Source organism: Trachurus japonicus, chromosome 6 (assembly GCF_045865225.1).
Source record: "Trachurus japonicus isolate A0001 chromosome 6, Traja_1.0".
Classification (NCBI taxonomy): domain Eukaryota; kingdom Metazoa; phylum Chordata; class Actinopteri; order Carangiformes; family Carangidae; genus Trachurus; species Trachurus japonicus.
Window position 1 is genome coordinate 27,485,530 of NC_140912.1, and position 18,531 is coordinate 27,504,060.

Below are 18,531 nucleotides of genomic sequence, written 5' to 3' on the forward strand. Positions count from 1 at the left end.
TGGAGCCTTTTCCTTTCCAAAGTTGAAAATAAAGAAGTATATATATCGTTTAAAATATAAAGGGAATCTGTCATCTGTAACGTAATGGCTTTTGGAGATTATTTCTTAACTGTTCACATTCACATTAACAGAAATATTGACCAGACCAAAAAAAAATGTACCTCCTTCTCCCAACTGTTATTTATCTACTTGATCATAAACTTTTCTACCATTTTGTACCAAAACGCAGATTGTTTCAAAATAAAAAAGTAAATAGTTTCATCGGCTCATTGTGTGATAAATAAACCATAGTTTCTCGTTTCCAGCGGGTCTCAACAGCTCCAGAGTTTATTATGTAACCTCCATGTGTGCGTCTCCCCTCCCCTCGGCCTGTGGTGTGATTTCAAGGCTCTGCTCCTCACTGCCTGCACTACAGTACATACCACCTCTGTACTATGTAGTGCCATGATCACATCTCACTTCCTATTGGTGCTTTGGACCATGCGTCGCCTTCCCCCCAGCGTAGGCCACGCCCCCTTAAAGGACCTTTGCTCTGAATGAATGAGTGCCATGCGTGAGAGAAAGACAGAAAGTGAAGGCTATCAAGGCTGCATGAGGATAACAAGGCTCTGACACACTTTACTACATTTTAAAACTATGGCCCCAGACATGGTAAGAATTTACTTCCTTATCATATTTAATTATTTTTCTTTATTGATCTATTTGATCTCACTCAAATCCTGAGATTTTATTCGTCTGCTCTGTTTTATCATGTGTGATGTGTTTGTTTAATGTAACCTACAAAATGTGAACATTGACAGACAGTTTGAGCAACAACAGTCGTCCAACCTGTCCATGATCTTTGTCTCTCAGCTGATCCCAGTGGTGGTGGCCCTTGTGGTGGTGGCGGTCACGGTGTACTACTTTCTCTTCCTGCAAGGCTCAGGAAAACAAAAGGAGCAGATAGCAAAGAAGCAGATAGCAAAGAAGCAGCAGATACCTGTGACTCTGCAGGACCCCACGGCCAAATATTCACTTCCCCTCATACACAAACAGGTAAGCTGCATGCAGACTCATGTAGAAAATCTACCCACACTCCCATTCTCTAGTTTCTGTCTAGTTTGTAATAACTGATACATTATACGCTTATCAATCTGTGTTAATTATTGTCCATCATTTATAGTCTTGGGGTTGCATCAAGTCTGATTGCCTCACATGGTGATGATGATGATGAGATGAGTCATCTTTAATTGTGGCCGAACCTACATGAATCTGATTTGATGTGCTATAACCTTATGCTACATTAGCTTCTACTTGGAGATGATCTTTTCTTTTAGTGCTAACCAAGTTATTTTAAAGGGATAGTTCAACATTTTGGCAAATCCGCCTATTGCTATAATCTCTATAGTCATAGCAGTAGGTTCATTACCTTTAATTATCGGTGCATGTTGTTTTGAGATCAGCGGGGCAGAGACGCGAGCTGCTCCGTGAACACAATGGAGGTGAACGGTACAGGTCTCCTGCCCTGTCCCTCATCAAACTCATCAAATACACAATCCAACAACTCCACAACGCTCTGGGCAAGTTCTGACCTGCACATTCACAACGCTTTGAAATAAGCATGTATAATTATGTAACATAACCACACAAGAAGCAAATACTCTGAACTACTTGCGCTTTTGAAATCACTCCGCCCAGCAGCCGTGTTTGGGATGTAGTTACAGCTGCATTTGCCTCTAAAACAACTCTGTCTCGTAATGTTACATGATTATCTCATAGCGTGGTGAATGTGCAGGTCACAACTTGCTGAGCAGCTCACGTCTCTGCCCCGCTGATCTCAAAACAACATGCACTGATAATTAAAGGTGATGAACCTACTGCTATGACTACAGGGATTATGGTGATAGGAGAATTTGCCAAAATGTTGAACTTCATGTTATTTGTTGTTCATGTACAAGCGAACATAAATCAAGGCCTTGCAAGTGTATGTACTATTCATGTTGTGTATGTGTGTCTTCATACAGGAAATAAGTCATGACACTAAGAAATTTCGGTTTGGCCTTCCATCTGGAGCTCATATCCTTGGACTACCGATCGGTACGGAAACTCTCTTCTCTTCTCTTCTCTTCTCTTCTCTTCTCTTCTCTTCTCTTCTCTTCTCTTCTCTTCTCTTCTCTTCTCTTCTCTTCTCTTCTCTTCTCTTCACAATCACAATCCTCTCTCTTCTCACAATCCTCATGGCGTCTCCTGTTTTTAACTTTTCCCTCAGGTCAACACGTGTACCTCTCCGCCAAGGTGAACGGCAGTCTGGTGGTCAGAGCCTACACCCCGGTCTCCAGCGATGAGCACCAAGGATATGTTGACCTTGTGGTGAAGGTAATCAACACACACATCATCAGTTGACTCCCCTTCCTTATCTATAATTGACTCTACAAGGCACAAATGAATAAAAATACCCATTGAGGTTACTGTATCTGTTCTCAAGGTGTACTACAAGAACTGTCATCCCTCGTTCCCAGAGGGAGGGAAGATGTCTCAGTACCTGGACAACATGGCTATTGGAGACGCCATTGACTTCAGAGGACCCAATGGACTGCTGGTGTATAAGAGAAATGGTATGGCATGTGTGTTTGTGGAAGGAAAGAACTGTAAAAGACACTTTATTGTATATTTGAATACATATAAATTTAAACTAACAGTTTTTCTCAATTGCTAAAACACTAAATCCTCAGTGTCCTGAACCCATTTATTGAATTGATCTCCCCTTTGTCAGAACCTTAAGCACTTTTCACCTTGTTAGACACAACTTGCAAACCTATTCTCACCCACTAAAACACATTTTGCACTGTGATGCGCTTGTGTTGCATAACGGTATAAGCGCAGGCAGCAAAAGTGAAACTCGATTAAAGCGCAGGTGTCTAAACTTAAACACCGCAACTCAAAACTGATCACACTTGTGGCCAATGATGAGAAGAAACCAGTATAAGCCAGTCGACATGATGCTGTAGTGTAGATGAATAATTTTACAGTAGATACTGTATGCACTTTTGAAGTTGTAATGTGATTCTTGTTTATATTTTTTATTTTTTACTATAAGTGCTAAACAGGAATTTTGTTTTGTTGTGAAGGTAAAGGTTATTCCTACAGCTTTATGATCTGATCATTGTGTTTTCCTTTTTTCTATGTTGTGTGTAATGACTGTTCAGTTGTGTTTTTCATTTTGTTTGACTCAGGGTCTGATCTGACAACAAAGTTCGGTTTTGAGCACAGTTTGATCTGTTTTGAGGCAATAGTTTGGTTTTGCAGGAAGAGTCAGAGGTTTTTTTGTGAGTGTAGTTTGAAAATTATGTTTTGTGTTTACAGTGAAGAGAAAAGGATGGAAGAAGAAGTTTCAAGAAATGTGTCTTAGCAATTACTGTAAACTGTAATGTGTTTGCACTGTGGTGACTGTCTGTCACCAGCAGATGTCACTGTGGTACAGTATAATGTTGAACTCTTGTCTACTTAGGTCAGTTTTCCATCCGTCCGGACAAGAAGTCAGAGCCCAAGGTTCGGAAGTATAAGCACGTTGGGATGATCGCTGGAGGCACAGGTTCATTCATGTTTCTATGTATTTCTGTTCTAATGTGTTATTTATTTTGCATGTACATTATAACATCTGGTCTGTTTTCCTCTTCTATATAGTTATTGTATTATAGTTGAACACTGTGAAACAGCTTTGCAAGTGTCACAGTACCTTTCTTTTCTCTTGTTACACTAATATTACACTCCAGGAGTTTAACTTTCATAACGATTTGATGACATTTTGTTTTGCAGCTCCACTGGTGACAATATAATCTTATTGAAAAATGAAGAAAGCCAATATTTTCCTCCACTGTCTTCCGCTCAGTTAGATATAAATCATCCTCTGAGACCAACTTCAGTCTTTTTTCCATCACAGGTATCACTCCCATGCTGCAGTTAATTCGCCAGATCACAGCCGACCCCACTGACAACACACGCTGCTCCCTCATATTTGCCAACCAGGTCAGCTGTGTGTGTCTGTGTGCTGCAGGAAATCTCTCTCTGTGTCTTATTGTTTTACTGTACATGAGTGGAGAATACTCTGGAGAAATAAAATCTCTTCTCTCTCTCTCTCTCTCTTCTCTCTCAGACTGAGAAGGATATTCTACTGAGGGCGGAGTTGGAGGAGGTGAAGAAGAGTCATCCCGACAAAGTCAAGCTCTGGTTTACGCTCGACAAACCTCCACAGGGTGAGAAAGGATTCCTTCATTTATGAGCCTGACAACAAGGCATCTGGTTGGTTTCCACCTAATATAAGATGGTTCATGTATTAAAGGTGCACCAGGTAACAGAAGAGGTATTTAGTCTAAATATAAACTCTTTTCCTAATATTGCTGTTGGTATTATGTTGTTTATTGGGTTATTATCTGGTATCATGTCTCCTTCTGTTTCTATTGTCATGTGTCAAATATCTTTATTATTGCATGTATCATGTATCTTTAAATATAATATCCCCTCTGATGAACGATGCAACAGGTTGTTGTAATCTAATATTTAAAGGGATAGTTCAACATTTTGGCAAATTGGCCCATTGCCATAATCCCTATAGTCATAGCAGTAGGATTAGGATTAGGGGATTTCTTGGTTTCCCTCATCAAACTCATCAAACACACAATCCAATAACTCCAAAACGCTCTTGTGGACAAGTTGTGACCTGCACATTCACCACACTATGAAATAATAACAGAACGTTACCAGACAGAGTTGTTTTCTAGGTAAATACAGAGACTGCTGAAAAACTGTCCCCAAAGGAAACATGCATCAGCGGTTTTTCATGAATTTACCTCTAAAACAACTCTGTCTGGTAACGTTCTGTTATTATCTCATAGCGTGGTGAACGTGCAGGTCACAACTTGTCCACCAGAGCGTTTTGGAGTTGTTGGATTGTGTATTTGATGAGTTTGATGAGGGAAACTAAGAAATCCCATTAGCCTCCGTAGCGTAGCTCTGAGCAGCTCGCGGCTCTGCGCCGCCATTCTACAAATATCTTGCACCAATAATTAAAAGTAACAAACCTACTGCTATGACTATAGGGATTATGGCAATGGGCCAATGCGCCAAAACGTTGAACTATCCCTTTAAAAGAACTATACATTAACATGAGACAGAGGCTACCATGGTTTTAGTATATGGCAAAATAAAAGTTGCAATGAACTGAGCTCTCGGGGCCACCGTAGAAAACCCCCCACAGAGAATCGTCACCCATCTGTGGAGCTGTCGTCGGTTACTTTTTCTGGTTTTACAGCTCACAACTTAACTGTTTTGGTTCGGTCTCTCTTATTCGGTCTTATTTTAAAATAGCAGCAGGCAGATGTGTGTGTTAGGTGTGTTATCTGCCCGGCAACAAACGACAGACAGGACAAAGTTAGCAGCTGCAGTAGATGTTGGTGAACGTGTGGTGGAACATGAAGCAGCTTTAGAATAGAGACAGATGTTTTTTTTCAGGAGTTGGACTAAAACTCATCAACAGGACAGAAACCTGCAGGATGTACCAAGGTCATGAGGCCATATTGTGCCAAAGATAAGAAACATTTAGAGTCACAGTGAAATGAAAATATGTTTTGCACTGTAATTTTAAGGTGTGACAGTTTTGTTCTGTCCATATTTATAAATGCTTCACCTTCACTGAACGTCAAATAGCATGTAATCCAATTTAAAATACATAACATATCATATAAATATTTAAATTCTTAGAGGATGAAGGCGTTACAGTTTATACATTCATCAGTTAATGTGGAAAAAATGATTAAACTGATTCTAATTAATATACTTCTTATTTTATCTCTAACCCTTTATTTGGAAACTGCATTAAAATACATGAAAACAGTACAGTGTGATATGTTTACTCGTCATAATGTGGGGTCTGGAGCAAACATTTCCCATGGCTAATTTTATCATGTTACCATACAAAATATATGTGTGTGTGAGAATTAGTGCGGTGCCAGGCTGCGTGAGGATGACTAAACCTTAAAGCCTGGTGCTGGTTTCGCTGCTGAATATTCAAAGTGAGAAACCAAACAAAGACTCCTCCGCTGCAGGAAAATCCTCGCAGGCCGAGGAGGCAGATAGCTCCTCCGGGGTGTTACAGTAGATTAGTGAAACGCTCATGTCTTCGTTTGCATAATCCCGAAAAGTGAGCAGAAATTAATGAACATAATATTGTTGCATAATCTCTGTTGTGAAGGCCTGGAACGGCCCCTTGTATTCTGTCTCGTTGCATCTTCGTCGCCTCCTCCACGCAGAAAAAAAGAAACTCATCAGCCCTTGATCATTATTCATCTGAAGAGGTGTGCTTGCTCTTCATTAGCGGTGTCATTATTTGGTTGCCTTGGAGGGAGCGATGACTATCTGTGGTTGAAAACATCAGACGAACAAATCGCCTCACGTCTCTCATTATTAATGACTCCTCTGACACCGGCAGCTGAAATCTTTATTTTTCCCTAGAGATCAAAAATAAGCAGATAATTTCATTACTCTTTAAATTCTTTTTCCATTGTTGTCACGTTTGCATTTATCAGGATATTGTGCTGCAAAGTCATTTTCTCTGATTTAACTATCTATCCCTTGTGTCTTGTCCTTCAGACTGGAGATACAGCTCAGGATTCGTGACCTATGACATGATCAAGGACCACCTCCCTGCTCCGTCCTCTGATGTCCTTATTGTCCTGTGTGGTCCTCCACCAATGATACAGAACGCCTGTCTGCCCAATCTGGACAAGCTGGGACACAAAACAGAAAACATCTTTTCTTACTAGTGTTTTTCTGGTCGCCTCCAGAGCTGCTTTTTTGTCATAAATCCACAAATCACTGTGTGAAAATATTGATGGTTTTAATACCATGCTAAAGGACATGTGCATTTTAACAGTATCAAACTGCCTGTTATATTACTTTTGATACAAAAATCTGTTTTCGAGGCTACATTTTTGTAAAATAAAGATGACATAAAACCAAAAAAGAAGTGTGTTGATTTCAGTGCAGCCTTTGTTCAGTCAAATGTGTGTCTAGTTACTGTTATCTCAGTTAGGCTACTTTATCTAAAATGACCAAACAACAGCAGTGAATCGTATGTATTATGTAGTTTATACACCGAATAATCTTGTTAGATCAAAAGAAAACTGCATTTCTTTCTATGGATGAGCAACAATGTTTGGTATTTTGCCATGTATGCCATGAAGACCCACAACGAATCAATAAGTGGAACTTATTAAACATAACATAAATCCACAAATCACTGTGTGAAAATATTGATGGTTTTAATACCATGCTAAATGACATGTGCATTTTTACAGTATCAAACTGCCTGTTATATTAAACTTTTGTAAAATAAAGACAACATAAAACCGGAAAACAAGTGTTGATTTCAGTGCAGCCTTTGTTCAGTCAAATGTATGTCTAGTTACTGTTATCTCAGTTACTTTATCTAAAATGATCGAACAACAGCAGTGAATCATGTGTGTTATGTAATTTATACACCAAATAATCTTGTTAGATCAAAAGAAAACTGCATTTCTTTCTATGAATGAGCAACAATGTGTGGTATTTTGCCATGTATGCCATGAAGACCCACAACGAATCAATAAGTGGAACTTGAGTGGTCGTTTTTGTCAATACTTTACTGTAGCCTACTGAGTGTCTTTGGTGCATGGATGTATTATATAAATAATACAGCCATGCTTTGGTGTTGCGTTCACAATCCGCAACCAACATTCCCTACGTGCAGTGAACGCATCACCAGGACAGTGGGCGTGTCTCTCGCCACCAACATGTCGGCGTAGGAGTTTCAATCAAAACTTTGCAGTGAATATTTAGTTAGTTTGGACGTAAATAGCACTCAGCGGTCACGGGAACATGGTGTGCGACAGTAGCGCGGAGCTACTTAAACATTTTCGACGTGGTTTATTTAGTAGGTTTGTAGTTTTAGTTGTATTTATTAGCACAAACTTCGGGCTGTGTGAGAGTGAGGGGATCAGCCCGGAGAGATGCCTCATCTGGGGCTGCGGGTTGGACCCCGGCAGGGTCCTCCCGGTCCGCTACTTCTACATACAGGCGGTGGATTCAAAGGGAGAAAACCTGACGTTGTCTCCAGGTAAATACATGTTAACATACACGTATATCGAGCCGGAGGTGTCTTTTTTTTTGTCGTCGTCGTTGTTGTTAATCATTATCATCGGCGAAATGCTGCTGAGAGCAGTTTGTGGTCAGAGCGGCTAAACTGAACAACCGTTGGAACGTTCTAAGCTAACCCCCACGGTTGACATGGCAACAGGTTTCATTCTGACCATTATCGAACGGACGCAGCTAGTTGGTTGGTGATGTCAACACGTCAACGTAAGGTAATAATTCTAAAGATAAGACGACGCAACAGTTCCAATGCTTGTTCGGTTGTTTCATTGAGGAAAAAAAAGAAGTCTCCGGGTGTGTTTGTGTGTTTGTCCAGCTAACAACAGGGCTGGGGGGGTCTATTTGTGCAAAATTGAATGTAAAGTCTTTGTTGTTGATTGATTGAGACCTGCAGCCAGATGAAACTGAGCCAGAGGTCAATGAAAACATGGGAAAGATGGATTATGTATGTCATTGTCACACCGGTACGACCATTGTTTGTAATGCTAAGTTTTATGTCCCTTTTTTCATTTTTTTTACCCCTTTTGTATCTGTTTTTATAGTATCATAAAGGTGCACCCCATCATTCCTGTTTTAGGGAGTTTTTATTTATTTATTTTATTTTGTAGATTTCAACTTTTATACAACTATGGGAGGACCAATCATTCATATGCTGTGTGATTCAGTTGTAATTTACAGGTGAATGGATGAGAATGGTGAATTGTTATGTTAATGAACATGTGAACCATGAAAAATCATAATAAAAAGTGAACTGGAAAAAGAAGAAAGAAAGAAACTGAGCCAGAGGTGACACTGAAATGCTGTTATGTGCTATCTTGCAGGTAAAGACACGTTCAAAGTGAAGATAAGCTCGCTGGATAAGACGGAGCACATCCGGATCCACGTCCCCCCGCCTCTGGACAGAGGAGACGGCTCCTTCCTGGTCAGGTACCGGCTCTACGGCACAGCGCTGAAGGGGCTGAAGGTTGAAGTCCTGCACAGAGATGCTGTTGTGGCCAAGTCACCCTACAGCGTGCAAGGTCAGTGTTGCAACATGCATGAAGAAACACAGACGAGTGTATGTTAAGTGCTTAAGAAAAGTAAAGTGAACCCTGGGGAATGATTTGCATTTATTGAAATGCTGTCAGATCTCCAAGTTACAGTGATCAACAAACACAGTCTGTTTCAACTAGTGACACTCAATCTGGAAAACTCATCTTTTAAGCGCTAACACGGCATAGGTTAAGAAAAGCGTGTGAACCCTCAGTGCACAGCTGCAGCTTAAGATGCATCTGTGCACAAGTGAATAGAACAAACACAAACATATTAAGAAAACTTCTTTCACAACATGCGCAGCAGGTCTCAAAGAAAACCCACAAGTCAGAAACCGGTTGTTCAATCCGAGGGTTGACCTACTTTTTGCACCAGTGCTGTGAGTGTCTATCAAGCTTGTACAATACAGACATAAAAGATAGTAATTGTTCAAAGCTGGAGCCCATTGTGTTTGTATATGTCACTGATATGAAGATTAGATCACAATTTATGACAAAGGGGTTCTTGCCTGTTTATAAAGCCCTAAAAAACAGCTTTACATTAAAGACAAAACACATTTAAAAGGTGGAAAACAGAGAAATCTCAGTAAGAGCTAGAAAAGAAAGCTCCACCTTCAGTACCAGGGAAAACACCTCACACATGCACCACACTATGAGGATGTCTTGGTCATTTTCATATTCAGTGTAACACAAAAATATGTCGAGGGAATGTGCAACTTCCTGTCTGAGAGATTTGACATCATCATCACTGTTTCATAGATAGGTTAGCAGTGTTTCTGTGGTCAGTGTTGCATGCATGCAGAAGGGTTCACACCAGCTTCCTGTGTAGACAGTTATCTCAGAAACGCAGCTTCTGCAGCTGTCTACCACTGTGGCCCTGGTTCGACCTGTGACAGACAGGACCAACCATGTTTCCATCCACTCCCAGTGATGCCGGTTCAAGTGCGTTTCCATCAAAGACCTTTAAATCGAATAAAAAGCCGTGCGTGATGACGTCATGTGCTGTTTTGCCAATGGTTCCTTGGTTCATCTTTGTACTAAATCACAAAAAAGAAGGACATCCATTCCTTCATCTTTAACCATTTATCCTATAAGTGTGACGAGCTGCTGGAGTCGTTGCCTGGAAACCACTGAGCCATACGCACACCAGCCAAGTTAAAGGAATAGTTCAACATTTTTGGCAAATTGGCTTATTACCATAATCCCTATAGTCATAGCAGTAGGTTCGTTACCTTTAATTTAATTGTCGGTGCAAGCTATTTTTAGAACGGCGGAGCAGAGCCGTGAGTTGCTCAGAGCTACGCTACGGAGGCTCATGGGATTTCATTGTTTACCTCATCACATTCATCAAATACACAATCCAACAACTCCAAAACGCTCTGGTGGACAAGTTGTGAGCTGCACATTCACCACGCTATGAGATAATAACAGAACGTTACCAGACAGAGTTGTTTTAGAGGTAAAGTCATGCAAAACTGCTGATGCACGTTCCTGTCAGGGGCAGTTTTTTAGCAAGCAGTCTCTGCATTTGCCTCGAAAACAACTCCGTCTCTGCTCGGCCGTTCTAAAAATAGCTTGCACCGACAATTAAAGGTAACGAACCTACTGCTAAAGCTGTAGGGATTATGGCAATGGGCCAATTTGCCAAAATGTTGAACTATCCCAGTTGGTAAACAAGTTAGGCTGGTGCATCTAATGCCACATACTTGTCATCAGAAGACAGTGGCGTGTAAACACTGTTTCGATGCAGATGCACTGAGTGTTAAATATACAGACACTAGAGGAACCTGTCACCTGTGTTTTATGAACGGCAGCGCTTAAAAAACAGTTGTGGGAGATCACGACATTTCACATGAAGCCAGTCTGTCGCCTGTAACCCTGCATCTTTCTTTGTTTACTCCCGCCGTGTCTTTGAACAGCTGGTATACGTAGCAGAATTGACATAAAACATGATCGCAACTCACATTTATCCGGCAAAAAACTATTTCAATCAGCATTTGTCGCATAAACTTTGTATTGATCAAGAGAAAATCCGATGATATTGACCGTATTAACCTTTTAATCGATATTCATGACTTTTAATCGAATTTTACTATTTCCATAAGGCATTTTTCATTCGATATTGCTTAATTCGGATAATTATGTGATGGAAAACAACATGGTTAGTGACTGATTGTTCTTCATGCTCAGGTCCCGTCTATCATGAGTACTGCGACTGTCCCGAGCCCGACGCCTCCGCCTGGCAGAGCGTCATGCAGTGTCCCGACGAGGAACCTCAGATTCTGGCCGACTTTAAAACGTTTCCCGCGGTCGACCTGCCGTTCATCAGACAGGAAGCGCCGCTCCGGTTCTCAAACAGAGGAGGGCTCATCCACTACGCCGTCATCGACAACCAGCTGTACCGCCGCACTCTGGGCAAATACACCGACTTCAAGATGTTCTCGGATGAAATGCTGCTCTCTCTCACAAGGAAGGTGAGTTCAAGGCCCCACTCACTGTGCAGTATTTTAAAGGGATATTCTGGCGTAAATGTAACCCATGGTCCAACACAGTGGTTCTCAAACTTTTTTTAGATCAAGGACCCCTAAACTGACACAAATTAGACCACGGACCCCCCTCAATTTTGAAACAAACACCAGAAATACACAAATATTTGTTCTGAGACTGAATTACGTTTTTTTAGTCAATGTACGTTCAAATTACGGCCAGTGGCATGAAATTTTCGAAACATTTACAGAAATCTCTGGAAAAAAATGTGGTAAAATTTCGAGTAAAAGTTGGGGATTACCTTGAATCCTTTCAAGGACCCCTGGGGGTCCTGGGACCCCACTTTGAGAACCACTGATCTAACACACTGTGAAATCACCCCCTCGAGAGATTCTCTAGTTGCAGCGACTTCAGCACAGACCGCCAGATAGCAAAACACTGCTGTCTATGGAGCCAAGAGCCAACCGCCATCAAAAAAGCAACTCACAGCCACAAATAATGCTCAAAACAGCACCAAACCTCAGCAACAGTACAAACAGGGTCCCAGCCCATAATACGAGGCATCAAACACCTGTTAGCTTTGCCTAGGAGAGACACAACATACTCCAGCCGCTTCCTTCTAATGCAGAAAAGTAAAGAGTCCAGTGACGTTTAGTTCCAAAAATGCAGCAGCTTTGCCGACTGTGATAGTTTGAACAACTCAACTCCGTTAATTTCCCTGTCAACACTCACTAATTTATTGTTAGAAACAGAGAGGAAAGACAGAGAGGAACACTGGTGCATTCGGTAATCGACTCATCAGGGCTTCCCCACAACTAGCACGCAGCTGGAAGAGAGTGGGACAGTTGTGTGTTTTCATCTCTGTTCAATAGAAACCAGGCAAAGCTAACAGATGTTTAATGCCTCGTATTATGGACTGGGACCCTGTTTGTACTGTTGAGGAAGTTTTGTGCTGTTTTGAGCATTATTTGTGGCTTCAAGTGGCTTTTTTGATGGCTCTTGGCTCCATAGACAGCAGTGTTTTGCTATGTGGCGGTCTTTGCTGAACTCGCTATAACTATAGAAGTTTGCAGTTGGCTAACTTGATCTCTGGGGGGCGTGTTGTACTCGGTCTCACGGTGCGTTAGAGCATGGGTTACATTTACACCGGAATATCCCTTTAATATCACTGCTAAGAGGCTGAATGCTGATCTCTCTCTCTGTCTGCTGAAGGTGCGGGTGCCCGACGTGGAGTTCTTCATCAACGTCGGCGACTGGCCGCTGGAGTCGAGGAGCTCCAACCCTGTTCCCGTCCTGTCGTGGTGCGGCTCCACGGACACCCGCGACATCGTCCTCCCCACGTACGAGGTCACGCACTCCACCTTGGAGGCCATGAGGGGCGTCACCAACGACCTGCTGTCCATCCAGGGAAACACAGGTATCTCTCTCACACACACACAAACACACACATATGTACCTAGTGCCTAGCAAGAAAAATAGCAACTTTGAGTTTATAGCATTTCCAGTATTGGACCTATTGTCTCCTCTGCTGAGTGACAGATAGAGGAGCAGCAGAGAGCTGTAGTGGGTGTGGTTTAAAAACAAAAACAACATGTTTTTGCGTTGTTCTATGATACGTTTGTTATAATTTCTAAGCATGTAAGAGATTATTTCATAGATAAGTCAGAGCCATAGAGTGCACATCTTTAAATCAGACTTCTGGGGCTGAGAGAGGAATAAACAGAGAAACAACAAACTGGTTAAATGTACAAATAAGGTACAACTGTGGAAAAGAAGACTTCTCCAAAGCATGAATGGGACAGGGGATGTGTTAGTGTATGGCGTAGTAACATGTGATGTCTGTCAGACTGTAGCAGCTGAAAAAGTCGTGGAAAATGATTTCCAGAAAGTCATACACTGCTGTGACGGCATCAGTTCAGTCATTGGATTTTATATCAAAGGTCGTACATTTATCCCTGCCCAGCCTAGAGTACAGTTCAGCACTGCACAATTAATTGAAATATAAAACAAAAATCACGATAGAGGCCAAGTACAATATCCAAATCATAGGAGACGCTGTGTGACCCACTGTAGCAGTGATTTTATATCTGTGTGTATAAGACACAAGCAGTTTATGTGGACAAAGTTCATCTGTTTATTCTAAGTTAATTTAGTTCAATATTGTAAAACAATAAAGATACAGTACATGCATAAATGAAAAAAACAGAGTAGACTAAGACAATAAATAAACAACAACAACTCTGTCAGGTTTATACACAGCTCGATAAAGATTAAACACTTTTTACTATAAAGTGCCAGTTAGCTGTCGAGACATGTGTTTAACCTCAAATAAAACCTTAACTTCCTTGACTTGGAGACTGTTTTGAATAAATAGTCAAATAAATAAGTCAATAATATTCTTAGATGCTCTTGTCAGCGCACAGACACTTGAGGGTTTATACAGACGTGCATCTCTAAGGCTTTGACTTAGTGTGAGAAAAACTGTCACTGTCATAAATGTAATAATCTAATGAGTCTTGATATGAAGACACCCTGGCTTCAGGCTGGGCTTGTCCTCATGGCACAAGTTGAACCCTGACAAATAATATCAGAAAAGATTTGCATGTTGTTTTATTTATCCAGGGTGAAATACTGTTAATCTTTAATATTTTCCCTTCACCTTTTACATACTGTACAGTATATCTAGTTGCCTTTCTCTGTCACTTCCAGCTGTTTACTACTATCTACTAACTACTGTCCACTAACTTTCCTTCCAGGGCCTCCGTGGGCGAACAAGACAGCGCAGGCGTTTTTCCGTGGCCGGGACAGTCGAGAGGAGCGTCTTCATCTGGTGTCTCTGTCCAAGAAACACCCTGAGCTGCTGGACGCAGGCATCACAGGATGGTTCTTCTTCAGAGACAGAGAGAAACAAGTTGGCAAAGCTCCACTCGTTGGATTCTTTGACTTCTTTAAGGTTAGGAGAAACATAATTCCTCTTTATGTACTCGATTTTATCCTTTTACTTGATCTTGATGTTGTTTTTCCTCTTTTAATTTAGTTTTGTTGAATTTTGGTGTTTTACTTCACCATGATAAACACAAGGAACATATGTTCTTACAATTTATATTAAAGAGATCGTTGAACATTTTTGGCAAATTGACCCATTGCCATAATCTCTATAGTCATAGCAGTAGGTTCGTTACCTTTAATTGTCGGTGCAAGCTATTGTTAGAACAGCGGAGCAGAGCCGTGAGCTGCTCAGAGCTACGCTACGGAGGCTCTTGGGATTTCTTGGTTTCCCTCATCAAACTCATCAAATACACAATCCGACAACTCCAAAACGCTCTGGTGGACAAGTTGTGACCTGCACATTCACCACGCTATGAGATAATAACAGAACGTTACAAGACCGAGTTGTTTTAGAGGTAAATTCATGCAAAACCGCTGATGCGCGTTCTCATTGGGGGCAGTTTTTCAGCAAACAATCTCTGCATTTGCCTCTTAAACAACTTGGTCTCGTAACGTTGTGTTATTATCTCATAGTGTGGTGAATGTGCAGATCACAACTTGTCCACCAGAGCATTTTGGAGTTGTCGGATTGTGTATTTGATGAGTTTGATGAGGGAAACCAAGAAATCCCATTAGCCTCTGTAGCGTAGCTCTGAGCAGCTCGCGGCTCTGCTCTGCCGTTCTAAAAATAGCTTGCACCGACAATTAAAGGTAACGAACCTACTGCTATGACTATAGGGATTATGTTAATGGGACAATTTGCCAAAATGTTGAACTATCTCTTTAAACCTGGTTTTCTTTCTTCCTCTGTTTCAGTTCAAGTACCAGGTGAACGTGGATGGCACCGTGGCGGCGTATCGTTTTCCCTACCTGATGCTGGGGAACAGCCTGGTCCTGAAGCAGGACTCTCCGTACTACGAACACTTCTACAGCCAGTTAACGGCAGGAACTCACTTCGTCCCCGTGAAGAGAAACCTGTCGGACCTTCTGGAGAAAATCCAATGGGGCAAGGAGAACGACGCCGAAGCGCAAGAGATGGCGCGGGCGGGTCAGGCGGCGGCCCGCGAGCTGCTGCGGCCCAGCAGACTGTACTGTTACTACTACAGAGTCCTGCACACGTACTCGGAGCGTCAGACGGGACGGCCCGAACGACACCCGGACATGGAGCCGGTGCCTCAGCCGGACGACCACACCGCCGCGTGCACGTGTGAGCGGAAAGGCCACAACAAGAAAGATGAACTATGATGGAGTCCGTCCTTAGTTTTGTTTTTGTTCTCTGAATCATTCCTGACAAATAAAGAGTGAAAAAACCCGGAATATTCCTGATGAGAAAGGAAGAAGAAGCCTAATTCACAGTTTACAGTTTTAATCGTTGCCTTTATTTTGTATAACAGAGTCGGTTGTAGGACAGGTTTACAACAACAACTCTCATCAGGAGCCGTTTTCCAATGTGAAGCTGCAGGAATAAAATCACATTCCCACTTCTTTTTTAAATATTGTGTTGTATTGTTGTTTTGTACCTTTTGTTAACCTCTCTTTAGTAATGTGAGAATGTATTTGCTATTTTGTAAACGTGCCTTTTCATTGGATTTTTGTATGCAGCGTTAACCTGAGGTCAGATGGTCTTTAAATAAATAAATCTTCTAAACTACTTTACATCATGGTGACATATTTTAATGAATGGAATAATGAAAATGTTTCTTTCTCACGCTCTCCACCCCATAAATATACTTTTACTAATAGGAATAATAGGCCTTCAGCCTGCAGTCATTTCCACAGCTTCTCACGCTGCATTTGAATAACGACAAAACGCTCTGTTTATTTGCTGTGGTATCTTAGTGCTGATAAAGCCTCATTATCTTCTTACACTGTTAAACTGTTTTTTTTTACATGTGCATTTTTGAGATCTGATCAGGAACATATGAAAAATAATATATATAAAACACAACAATGCACTGTTAACAGAGAAATGTTGGTCAAATGTCAAAAGTATTTTTAATAGTGTGCTTTTTCCCACTGGTTTAATATAGTAACAACATTAAAATAATATTATAATAGACAAAAACATAAAAACAATATTATAATAGACAAAAAACTAAAACAATATTAATATTATAACAGATAAGACGTTAAAAAGACAGGTTCCAACCTTTTAAACTGTGTTTTCTGTGCCATTGTGCGAGTCTCTCTGCAAATGAAATGACACTCCACTTCCTTTTTAACCATGTTTCACAGCTACTGCACCTAAAATTAAAATGTACCAAACCACACACGCTCGCTCTTCACAGAAAGCAGTTTGCTGAGCCTTCATTTTTAAGCCCCTGCTGCAATTTGTGATGCAAATTTACTGAACACAAGAAAAATCCCCGCAAGAGCCGTTGTTCCAGGTAAAAGTACTTAGAGACTAATCAAGCCCCTCTTCCAACCAGGCAAAACAGTTCACGCACAATCATTTCGCTCAAGCTGCTTATGCTAAACCTCACTGTAAAGGAAGCCTCGATTCAACTCGGATTTACATATTGTCCAAAACACAGCAGGTAGCTGGTTACAAAAAAAAAAACACACACAGTGGAGTCCAAGTGTGTAAAGTCATTTTATGGTTATTTTTGTCTGTTTTGGGGACTTTAAAAGGAAACACTTCTGGTTCCCTGGGAGGTTTGGAAAGGGCAGCCGGAGTTCACTTCTTTATATGACGAGAACACACAACAGTAATAGGCTGAAATGAAGACGATCTAATGTTTTATTATCAGGCTTTTTCAGTGTTCATTTTACTAGTAAATGGGATTATACTCAACTAACACACATTTTTAATCTTGTGACATTTGCATATAAATGGTTGTCAAGTTCTCTGTCTCTGTTTGAAGAGATTAAAGTTTGTAAACAGCATCTAATAGGTTTTTTTTTAATGTATATTTGGACCTGTTAAACAGCATTGTTGATGGATGGATCCATTAAAGGGATACTTCACCCAAAATCAATTTTCTACTCACCGTCATGCCAAGGAAGGGTTTGGAGAACTTTTAGAGTCATCAAAACGCTTTATGAGTTCCAGGGGGGGTCCGACTGGCAACTGATTTTCATATAATGGCGGCGGATAGAGTTCACTTTTGAATCGTCCAAAACACACACTATGAAACATCCAGATACCTCCATACTGCTCGTCCGTACTGACCCAAGTGTCCTGAAGCCGCCACATGAAAAAGTTGTTTGGAAAAAATAATGTGATCTCTGTTTGTAGCCTTGTTGTAGCTCCCAGTGGCTGCGTGAGATGCGTGAGATTTGTTGCGAGATGTTCAAATCTCGCGAATGTGCACAAACATCAACAGAGCCACTGGGAGCTACTACTACAACAACGATAAAAACAGAGATCACATTAATTTTTTCAGAACAACTTCTTCATGTGGCGGCTTCAGGACACTTGGGTCAGTACAGACGAGCAGTATGGAGGTATCTGGATGTTTCATAGTGTGTGTTTTGGACGATTCAAAAGTGAACTCTATCCGCCACCATTATATGAAAACCTGTTGCCAGCCGGACCCCCCCTGGAACTCCTAAAGCGTTTTGATGACTCCAGAGGTTCTCAGAACCCTTCCTTGGCATGATGGTGAATTATTGATTTTGGGTGAAGTATCCCTTAAAGGTTTAGTCAAACCAGTAAAGCATTATGTACAATAGCAAGGACCAATAAGTGAATAATATATGAGTGGGATGCAGCCATCATTGTTACATGTCAAACCTGACAAATCGCAATGTCGACCGTGATATAAACTGTAGTTTTCACAAGGCACAGGAAATAAAAGCACTTAGTACCATCCTGTCTAAACTTGTGTGTAACTGCAGTTTATTTGTTCCTGTGTTTGTT

At 41.1% G+C, this 18,531-nt stretch overlaps 2 protein-coding genes across 2 annotated transcripts; both read left to right on the forward strand.

Annotated features, from left to right (window-relative positions):
- Positions 1 to 505: 505 nt before the first annotated feature.
- cyb5r2 (cytochrome b5 reductase 2) lies at positions 506 to 7,000 on the forward strand. Its single transcript, XM_085780087.1, has 9 exons — positions 506 to 651; positions 853 to 1,035; positions 2,004 to 2,076; positions 2,249 to 2,355; positions 2,465 to 2,594; positions 3,488 to 3,571; positions 3,920 to 4,005; positions 4,133 to 4,232; positions 6,625 to 7,000. The coding sequence occupies exons 1-9, from the start codon at positions 637 to 639 to the stop codon at positions 6,795 to 6,797; spliced, it is 951 nt and encodes a 316-aa protein (XP_085636213.1). The 5' UTR covers positions 506 to 636; the 3' UTR covers positions 6,798 to 7,000.
- A 777-nt stretch (positions 7,001 to 7,777) lies between these two features.
- poglut3 (protein O-glucosyltransferase 3) lies at positions 7,778 to 17,409 on the forward strand. Its single transcript, XM_085780086.1, has 6 exons — positions 7,778 to 8,128; positions 8,985 to 9,182; positions 11,385 to 11,668; positions 12,894 to 13,098; positions 14,438 to 14,634; positions 15,486 to 17,409. The coding sequence occupies exons 1-6, from the start codon at positions 7,891 to 7,893 to the stop codon at positions 15,912 to 15,914; spliced, it is 1,551 nt and encodes a 516-aa protein (XP_085636212.1). The 5' UTR covers positions 7,778 to 7,890; the 3' UTR covers positions 15,915 to 17,409.
- Positions 17,410 to 18,531: the final 1,122 nt, after the last annotated feature.

Coding starts and splice junctions, on each gene's coding strand:
- cyb5r2 (XM_085780087.1), top strand. Junction 2,077..2,248: donor TATCCTTGGACTACCGATCG/GTACGGAAACTC, acceptor CTTTTCCCTCAG/GTCAACACGTGTACCTCTCC. Junction 3,572..3,919: donor GATGATCGCTGGAGGCACAG/GTTCATTCATGT, acceptor TTTCCATCACAG/GTATCACTCCCATGCTGCAG.
- poglut3 (XM_085780086.1), top strand. CDS start 7,891: ATGGTGTGCGACAGTAGCGCGGAGCTACTTAAACATTTTCGACGTGGT. Junction 9,183..11,384: donor GTCACCCTACAGCGTGCAAG/GTCAGTGTTGCA, acceptor CTTCATGCTCAG/GTCCCGTCTATCATGAGTAC. Junction 11,669..12,893: donor TGCTCTCTCTCACAAGGAAG/GTGAGTTCAAGG, acceptor TGTCTGCTGAAG/GTGCGGGTGCCCGACGTGGA.